General features: G+C 34.0%; 1 protein-coding gene and 1 long non-coding RNA gene across 2 annotated transcripts; one reads left to right on the top strand and one right to left on the bottom strand.

Moving 5' to 3' along the window:
• The first annotated feature begins 7,180 nt into the window (after positions 1-7,180).
• Positions 7,181-7,808, top strand: LOC146897258 (uncharacterized). Its single transcript, XR_015022543.1, has 2 exons — positions 7,181-7,369; positions 7,412-7,808. It is a non-coding gene; the product is annotated as an uncharacterized LOC146897258 (long non-coding RNA).
• A 193-nt stretch (positions 7,809-8,001) lies between these two features.
• LOC146897257 (uncharacterized) lies at positions 8,002-9,334 on the bottom strand. Its single transcript, XM_085735086.1, has 3 exons — positions 9,066-9,334; positions 8,582-8,709; positions 8,002-8,318 (listed from the first exon to the last, which is right to left on the bottom strand). The coding sequence occupies exons 1-3, from the start codon at positions 9,231-9,233 to the stop codon at positions 8,210-8,212; spliced, it is 405 nt and encodes a 134-aa protein (XP_085591212.1). The 5' UTR covers positions 9,234-9,334; the 3' UTR covers positions 8,002-8,209.
• Between the last annotated feature and the right edge of the window lie 539 nt (positions 9,335-9,873).

Below are 9,873 nucleotides of genomic sequence, written 5' to 3'. Positions count from 1 at the left end.
AGCAAAAATGTTTGCTTCAGATTCATTATAGGCTTCTCAAACAAGTTTTTTTGCTAGTAATCATGAAATCATTGTTAATTTCATTTTTTCTTTTATCAGAGATAATTTTTTTATGGCTTAATTGCACTTTTGCCTCCTATATTTTGCCAATTGTGCGATTTTGTACCCCATTGTTTCAAACGAGCGATTTTGCACCCTATATTTTGCCAATTGTGCGATTTTGCACCCCATTGTTTCAAACGAGCGATTTTGCACCCCATAGTTTTCCCCCTTTCTGATTTTGCACACCAAAAAATCATAAAAATATTCAGTTTTTTTCCAAAAAATTTAAAAAATTAGAAAAAAAATCAGATTTTTTTAAAAATTCTGGAATTTAATTTTCAAAATAAAAAAAAGTAAATTTTCAAAATTTTAAAAAAAGGTCAGATTTTTTTAAAAAATTCTGGAAAAAAATTTAATTTTTAAAAAAATGTCGGAAAAAATTTTAATTTTTAAAAGGTCAGATTTTTTCAAAATTTTGAAAATTTACGTTTTTTGTATTTTGAAAATTAAATTCCAGAATTTTTAAAAAAATCTGATTATATTTTCTGATTTTTTTTCGATTTTTTAAATTTTTTGGAAAAAAACTGAATATTTTTATGATTTTTTGGGGTGCAAAATCAGAAAGGGGGAAAACTATGGGATGCAAAATCGCTCGTTTGAAACAATGGGGTGCAAAATCGCACAATTGCCAAAATATAGGGTGCAAAATCGCTCGTTTGAAACAATGGGGTGCAAAATCGCACAATTGCCAAAATATAAGGGGCAAAAGTGCAATTAAGCCTTTTTTTATTGGGTGGTGTTATCAGAGATAATCATGTTTCATAAGGTTGTATTAATGTTTTTCTCTTCTCTCCATTTCCCTTTTGTGTACCTCCTAGTCATAACAAATGTACCATACTTCAATTTTTTCTGAAAATTGCTGTTGACACATTCCATATGGCTGGGACACACATGTAAAATCCTCTTTTACCCCCTCTGCAGTTAACTGCCGAGGAATTTGAAATCCGGCTGCAGTTAACTGCCGAGGAATTCCTCGGTAGTTAACTGCCGAGAAAAACTGTTTCATCAGATGAAACAGTCACCTGCTCCCCCTACACACTATTTTCTCATCACCTTCCATACAACTCCAATCCAACCCAAAATCCTAAAAAAAAATTCATCAAATCTTGCTCCAAAATGATTCAAGCATCAAGCATAGGATGATTCAACACACTTTTGACGTAAAAAAACAGGTATTGTGCATTTTATTCGGTTTATTTTTTGGATATGTAACACTGTCATGGTGGTTTTACAACGTAAGTTACGTAACACTGTCATGGGGAATCTCGGTAGTTTACTGCCGAGGAAAACCTCGGTACCTTACTGCCGAGGAAAACCTCGGTAGTTAACTACCGAGGAACACTTAGGAAAAAATTTTGGAACGAAAAAATGGCAGCTACTGCCATTTTTTCCAAAAAAAAATTTCTTTGTTTTTTTTTGTTTTTTTTGTTTTAGTTCATTATGGCATTGATGTTTATGCATTAGTAAGTTGTTAATTTATATTTTTGTGTTGTTTAATTATAGTAATGACCGAGAACGCGGAAGATGTTTCGGGAGAGACAAAACGTAATTTTGTCCAAATTTCCGGAGATGTCAAACCGCCTAAGGTTGAAGTCAAACCAAACATTGATGGAATTTCCGTCCATGTTGAAGCTTCTAAATATGTTAGCCCCGGTGTCGTCCCACTTCAAGCCCACGAAGTGGACACAGCTAGGTTTTTTTCTGACGACATTAAGTTTCAAGATAGAGAAGAATTGCTTGGGTGGGTACGTTGTCAAGCAAATAAGGCGGGATTTACAATTGTTACACAAAGATCAAGCTTGATCCATCCAATATTGCGCCTAGTGTGTGAAAGGAGTGGAGCTCACAAAGTGCCTAAAAAAAACCGAAGCATGCGACAACGGGCTCAAGAAAATGCGGGTGCTTGTTCATGATTAGTGGATATCAAAGTACGCAAACAAAGGAATGGGGATTGAACATTCTTAATGGAGTTCACAACCATGCCATGGAGCCGGCTTTAGAAGGACACATTCTTGCCGGTAGATTAAAAGAGGATGACAAGAAGATTGTACATGACTTGACCAAGAGCAAGATGCTTCCAAGAAATATTTTGATACACTTGAAGAACAAAAGACCACATCGCATGACAAATGTGAAGCAAGTGTACAATGAACGTCAAAAAATATGGAAGGCAAATAGAGGTGACAAGAAGCCGTTGCAATATCTAATCTCGAAGTTGGAGGAGCACAACTATACTTATTACTCAAGAACACATGGTGAAAGTAATACAATCGAAGATATCTTTTGGGCTCATCCAACATCCGTTAAGTTGTTTAACAATTTTCCAACGGTTTTGGTTATGGACTCCACCTACAAAACCAACTTGTATAAGATGCCAATGTTTGAGGTAGTTGGGGTAACTTCGACCGATTTGACATATTCGGTTGGGTTTGGATTCTTGATGCATGAGAAAGAGGAAAACTTTGTTTGGGTTTTAAAAATGTTGCGTAAACTTCTTACTTCAAAGATGAATATGCCTAAGGTGATTGTTACCGACAGAGATGGGTCTTTGATGAAAGCGGTTGGAATTGTTTTCCCGGAAAGTTATGGTATGAATTGTTACTTTCATGTGCAAGCAAATGTTAAACAAAGGTGCGTCTTAGATTGTAAATATCCTTTGGGAAAAAAGGATGGGAAAGAGGTGAGTAATCGCGATGTTGTCAAGAAGATCATGAGGGCATGGAAAAATATGGTTGAATCGTCCACTCAAGAGTTATATGCAAATGCATTAGTGGAGTTCCAAGATGCTTGTAGTGATTTCCCACATTTCCTAGCCTATGCCATGACCACCTTGAATGAAGTGAAGGAGAAAATAGTGAGGGTATGGACAGACCGTGTGTTGCATCTTGGTTGTAGATCCACCAATAGGGTAGAATCGGCTCATGCTTTGGTGAAGAAATATTTGGACAATAGTGTGGGTGATTTGGGTACTTGTTGGGAGAAAATACATAACATGTTGTTGCTTCAACACACTGCGATACAAACAGGCTTTGGTCAGAGCGTTACCGTGTTGGAACATAGATTCAAAGATGTCACTTTGTACTCCGGCTTAGGTGGTCATGTGTCTAGATATGCTTTGGACAACATTGCTATGGAAAAGTCACGTTGTAGGGAAACATTGTGCATGAACAAGGAAATTTGTGGTTGTGTTCAAAGGACATCTTACGGCTTACCATGTGCATGCGAAATTGCAACTAAACTCCTTGAAGAAAAGCCAATTTTATTGGATGAGATACACCACCATTGGCAAAGGTTACGCATGGGAGAAGAAAGCAATGAACTTGGTTTTTCGGTGGATGATGAGTTGAAGGGTATTGTAGAACGTCTCAAGAAACTCCCTTTCCAAATGAAGCTTTAAGTCAAGGAGGCTTTGCGGCAATTGGCATTTCCTGAAACCACCATGATGTCTCCACCACCACAAAAAGCAACAACCAAGGGAGCCAAGAAAAAAGTGGACATTGCGAGGTCTAAAGGAAGAATTACATCCACTAGCCGGATCCCTTCTTCTTGGGAGGTTGTTGATTCCCAAAATCCGGATAGTCAACCGTCACCAACAACATCATCATATAAAAGGAAAAAAGGTGCCGTCTTGGTAAAGCACTAATTTCCCCACTTCCACCACCTTCTCGGTATCCAAAGCCTAAGGCTATCCCGATTATGAGGCCTATTGATTATATGCCACGCTTCATGCTTCCATTTATTGAAAAAGTGGTGGATGTTATTGGCGATGGACATTGTGGATTCCGGGCTATAGCCGAATTCATGGGCTTAACCGAACAAAATCATCTCATGATTCGTACACATCTTATTCAAGAATTGAAAGATCATAGAGATGATTATGTTGAAGTATTTGCGGGTGAGGATCGTTATAACTACATTTTAAATGGCTTACATCCTCCCGCAAATACAAAAAGTTGTGCACATCTTGTTGATAAGTGGTTGACTTTTTCGGACATGGGGCACATTGTTGCCAATTATTACAAAAGGTGTGTGGTTGTGTTGACAAATCTTGAAGTTGGTAACTCGGAATCTTTTTTTCCATTAAGAGGGCCACCACCGCCGGGTAAGCAAAAAACTCCCATCATGTGCCTTGGGGTAATTCCTAATCACTTTGTGCTTATTTACTTGAGGAATGGTTGTCCGTTACCTCCATCATCTACGGAGTGGCACAATCACAAGAAACAAGATGCGGTGACTTGGGAAGATGAGTATTTGGATCAACATGAGTTGTTCCGAAAGCTCATGGCTATTGAAAGTGGAAACAAACCGTCAAAACCACAAAAGGAATCAAACAAAGCGGCGCCTATTTTGTTGGACACTCCCGAAAAACCAAAGCAACAATTTGAAGTTATTGCGGAAGATGAGGAAGATTTTATGTCACTTGATCTTCTCCAATCACTTGGCCTTTAACAAGGGATTTTTTTGTCGGTGTTAGTCCTTTTTTTTGGTAGAAATTACACCGACGTATATTTTGGGGTCAAAATTGTAATGCCAATTTTTTGTGGCCAATATATAAGTAACATTATGTAATTGATATTGATATATATGATAATATGACTTTTATTTACTTGAAACTAGTGCAATACTTATTTATAGCTTATTAATGTTTACGCATTTGATTTATTCGTTATTACATTCCATTTAATTTTGTTCTAATCTATGATTATTTTGTTAAAGCTTTTGTCAAGTGAAACATGTCAGAGGTTGCAAGAATTGAAGGTCGTGTTAGGTATTGCTCGTTTAAAAAGACGGTTAAGGTTATGATAACACCGACGGACTCTATTGATGATTTGACGACACAACTTAACACTTATTTTGAGCATCTTGGTGAAAATCAATATACACGTCACTTGTCTGCTCTAATGCCAATGATAGACCTAGGAGAAGATAGAGATGAATTCGCATGGAAAACGGCAAGCTATATGCCTTGGATTATTAAAGACGATAGCGACGTCAGATTTATGTTTAGGAATATGGTGGAAAATAATGTATTATATATATATATATATGTTCGTTCCATATGCAATTGTAATGAATGTAAGTAGGGATTTAATTTAATGATGTGTAATGTGTTGTTTTACAGTTGTAATGTGTTGTAATGTGTTGTTTGATTATGGACACTATGTTCCGTTTTGATGAATTTCAAACTTTTGTGTGGTTTGAACCAAATGTCGGTTTGATTTAATTATGGACAAATGTAAAAGATATTGTATTTTTCTTGTTTATGACCGAGTTTCATTGTTGTATAATTTGAATTGCCTATGGAAATGCTCTGGTGAAATTACAGGTCAAAACTGGCCTAAAAACGGCTTGGTAAGGGTTAGCATTAATGCAGGACCTGCTGTCTGCATAAATGCTTTCCTCAGCAGTTAACTACCGAGGAATTCCTCGGCAGTTAACTGCAGCCGGATTTCAAATTCCTCGGCAGTTAACTGCCGAGGGGGCAAAAACGTATTTTACATGTGTGTCCCAGCCTTCTCTAATGTGTGAACAACAATTTTCATTTTTTCTTGCTTCTAGATAAGTCTCGTATGGGCATTTTACATATCCGAATTTTAAAATTTGGATTTGTAAAAATCCTCAAAACACATTTAGTCACGAATAAACCATGGTTAAGTTAATGTCGTATTCTAGATTTCAGAAAAACTCTGTATAGTTAAATGAGAATTTTTCGAGTTTTTGAGGGTCGTGTGGAAGATGTATTGGGGTGGAAAAAGAATTTCACATTTTTTAATTGAATATTATCTACCTTTCGGTGATGGGTAGGTCTTGAAATTTGGGTATATAAAAATCTTGAAAACACATTTAACCAAGGTTAAATCATATGTTTGTCTGATCCTTCAATTTAATGAAGTTTAATTAATTGATAAGGTTTTCTATTTAAATAATTGCTATGACATCTCTTATGTTGTACAAAGGTTAAGTTCCATCCCCCACTTACACTTAACTAAATAATGCTCGAGATTTTGCATTACTTAAAAGAACAAAACACGAAAATGAATTTTCTTCCCAACTTCCATCATTTCAAACATCAAGGGATTTTGTGATTTTGATCAGGTTCTTGCCCAAATACTTGTATGTTCAAAATAAATTTTTAATTTTCCTTTTGAAACTTGATCATTTCATGGAAAAGCAAAAAACAGGTTTAATTGTGGCTAAATGTTTTTACTTATCTAACGATTACTGATGATTAAAAGTGTAATATTTCTTTACATTGTGTATGAATAAATTCTCAAAAAATTACACAGTACGACACATGTCGACTCCAAATTGTTTGATATTCTTCCCAATATACCTTGTCAAACATTGGCTCCTAGAGAAACTATACATGCAAACTAAAAGAGGTTGGCAATAATGAATTGATATTTTAAATTTCTTCCAATAATTTTTCCATTCCTTAACTCTTTGATAGACTATATGGATGGATTAAAATAAAGAGATATTAATAAATTGAAAATATAAAAAAAAATTAAAAGAAAATAAAAACTCAACAAGTGTATATTGCTTTCTATTATTCTATATATACTTAGATAGAACCAAACATTTTGATGGTTCCTTTCAACGTCATTTGCTTAGAAATCATGACTTTCTCTACTAGTAAATTCTACATCATCTTCATGTTCCATTGTCTTATCATTCTCCTTATTTCTACATGGGGTACAAACTAACTATGCAACCTATGTTTATTCAATTGTGCTTCTTCAAATTTAATCTTTATTTAAGTTCTTAATTTGCTACATTATTATTTTTCTTTTTATGTGTAGAAGTGGAAGCAACACTTTGTGGAAGGAAAAGTAGAACATGGTCAGGGCGTTGTACCAGTAACTCAGATTGTAGTACAAAGTGCATCAAATGGGAGTATGCAACATATGGCTCTTGTGGAGGCTTTTATATTGATTGTGTCTGCTTCTATAATTGTTGAGTAGTTTTTGGTGGTGTATGGGGTTCGAACCCCGTCAAATGGGAGTATGCAACATATGGCTCTTGTGGAGGCTTTTATATTGATGTCTTTGCAACATATGGCTCTTGTGGAGGCTTTTATATTGATTGTGTCTGCTTCTTTAATTGTTGAGTACAAAGTGCATCAAATGGGAGTATGCAACATATGGCTCTTGTGGAGGCTTTTATATTGATTGTGTCTGCTTCTATAATTGTTGAGTAGTTTTTGGTGGTGTATGGGGTTCGAACCCCGTCAAATGGGAGTATGCAACATATGGCTCTTGTGGAGGCTTTTATATTGATGTCTTTGCAACATATGGCTCTTGTGGAGGCTTTTATATTGATTGTGTCTGCTTCTTTAATTGTTGAGTAGTTTTTGGTGGTGTCTGGGGTTCGAACCCCGGATATTATGTAATTATGTATTATTTTTACCAACTGAGCTAAACTCGGACAATTGTTGAGCAGTTTATGATCAAGAACTTCAACCTTTGATATTTTTGGTTATCCTTGAGTGATTTGAGTCTCATTTATAGGTATGAGTAGAGAACACAACACTAGTTGTTTCCCATAAAAATCCTGAAGTATGATGAAATCACCAAAGAACCTTATGAAATTTCGTATGGAGGTAATTTTTACCCCTAAGGAAATTTCTAAGTGACTTGTATAATTTTTGGGGTACTTCGGTAATTTACTCTTCAAATATCAAAGTTCAAACAAATTCCCTTGGATTATTTATTTTTAATATTATTTTAAAATAGCAAAAATATTGTTTGCTTCAAATTTCATTATAGGCTTCCTAAACAATTTTTTGCTATGTAATTATGAAATCATCCTTAATTTTTTTTTATTCTTGTACTGTATCAACAGATTATATAATCTAAAATTGTAGTATACAAACTATAATTGGAGAGGAAAAAGCAATTGATAAAAACATTGCTATTATTAATTTGTACATCTTGCAAGTAAAATGAAAAATGTGCTGCAGGAACTAACCTACTACACATGTGCTATTTGATACACTATTCACATTTTACAATTTACATACTATTACACTCTTCAAACCTCAAAGCTATGAGTGAGACAAAGGCAAGATTGATTAGTTAAACAAGTTAAACCATTTTATTGCAATTCAAATTAAATCCTCTTGCAAACGACCACCTTCAATTGCATCATCAATTTCTTTCCCTTTTGCAATTTGAAACCAACTTTGTTTTAGAAGATTCACAATTTCTACATCCCTAAGCACAACAAAAAATTCCATTGGTAAGACATATTTATATAAAATAAGAAAATACAATTTTTTGATGATCGATGATGTTCCGACATCAAAGAATGCTAGAAAACACCACGAAAATACCAAATTAACCTCATCGACATTTAACCGCCAAAAGATTTTAACTGGTAGCAATTAACCGCCGAAGAATAAAAATGTCATTTTATGGTATTTCTTAGCCTTCAGAATATAAACATCAATTTTCTTTTTTGATTGAATATTATCTACCTTTTGTGATGAACCGTTGGTCTTGAAATTTGTCTATAAGATGGCCCTTCATCATACCCTTCACAAATTATTTCTCCACTCTCATCTTGGTAGCAAATTATACCTTGAGACTCATCCTCATAAAAAACCTGTTTAGTATCAAATTAGACATTAATTAAGAGAAAGATCTTTAATCTCAGTCCTAGCCTATTTTTACTACTAGGAGAAAAAAGAACAAATTACCAATAAAAAGTAGATATATCCAAAAAAAGAAAAAACTTATCTCCAATTTTGACGTACCTTATAGTTTTTTCTAAGGGACGTACCAAAGATATAACTAGAGACAAATGTTATATTTTTGTTTCCAAATTTCCATAACTAACCAAAGTTTTTTTCATCTTTTTTGAAATAAACTATTGAACTTTTTTTTAATAGATATATGTATATCAATTGGCTATACATATGTGACTTCTAAAGAATAGATAAAAGATAATAGGATTTTAACCTTGTTCTTGATGGATGCTGTGATTTTCAATACCACTGGACCAACTGTTGACTTTTTCTTTGGAGCATAGCATCGTTTGGACATCAACAAATTGTTTGAATATTTCACAAATGAATTATCATATTTCTGAATTGGGATTTGAGCTAAAGAATTGCAGTGAACAGCCATTAAGCTAATTCTTCAAGAACAAGAAAGAGGTGGAAGAAGAAGATGTGGAAGAAGATGAGATAAATAAGGAGGAAAAATGAAATGGAAGTGTTAATAAAAGTGAGCATCGGTTTTATCTACTTTTGTTTATATAATAACAATTCAATTATTGTGGATTATCATGTCTTGTCACGATGTATTAATTAATTGTTATAGTGCAAGATAAAGTCGTAGGGCCAACATTTTTTTTTTATCTCATATGAGTTTCCCAGGGAACTCTCACTCTATTCCCATAGTATAAGACCATAGTAAATTAAATTTGGTTTTTTTTTTGACAAAAAATTAAATTTGGTTAGTGGGCCAATTATATTTGATTCGAGTGATTTTTAATTAAATTAAATTTGTTAAAGTGATAGGTTAAATTAAAAAAATTCTAACTATCTTTCAAAAAAAAAAAAAATTCTAACTATATAAGTTTGATGTATGAAATAAGGGGGTCACAGAGTTGAGTGATAAACTAGTGAATGATTTAATCTCCATTCTCAACATAAAAAATGACATTGGCAATACTAATGACGACATTGGCAATACTAGTGACTACTTATCATTTATATATCAATAAATAATATATTTTTTAAATTGTATACCTTATACGTCGAAT

This window comes from Medicago sativa, chromosome 8 (genome assembly GCF_051527215.1).
Source record: "Medicago sativa cultivar Bolivia chromosome 8, Bolivia_mono, whole genome shotgun sequence".
NCBI lineage: Eukaryota > Viridiplantae > Streptophyta > Magnoliopsida > Fabales > Fabaceae > Medicago > Medicago sativa.
The sequence above is the reverse complement of the archived record's forward strand: the minus strand, read 5'-3'. Positions and strand labels throughout refer to the sequence as shown.

Bases quoted from the DNA above. Each gene is read 5' to 3' on its own strand.
- LOC146897257 (XM_085735086.1), bottom strand. From the start codon at position 9,233: ATGGCTGTTCACTGCAATTCTTTAGCTCAAATCCCAATTCAGAAATAT. The intron at 8,710-9,065 runs GTTAAAATCCTA...GATACTAAACAG, and splicing joins CAGCATCCATCAAGAACAAG to GTTTTTTATGAGGATGAGTC. The intron at 8,319-8,581 runs GTAGATAATATT...TGTTGTGCTTAG, and splicing joins CCAACGGTTCATCACAAAAG to GGATGTAGAAATTGTGAATC.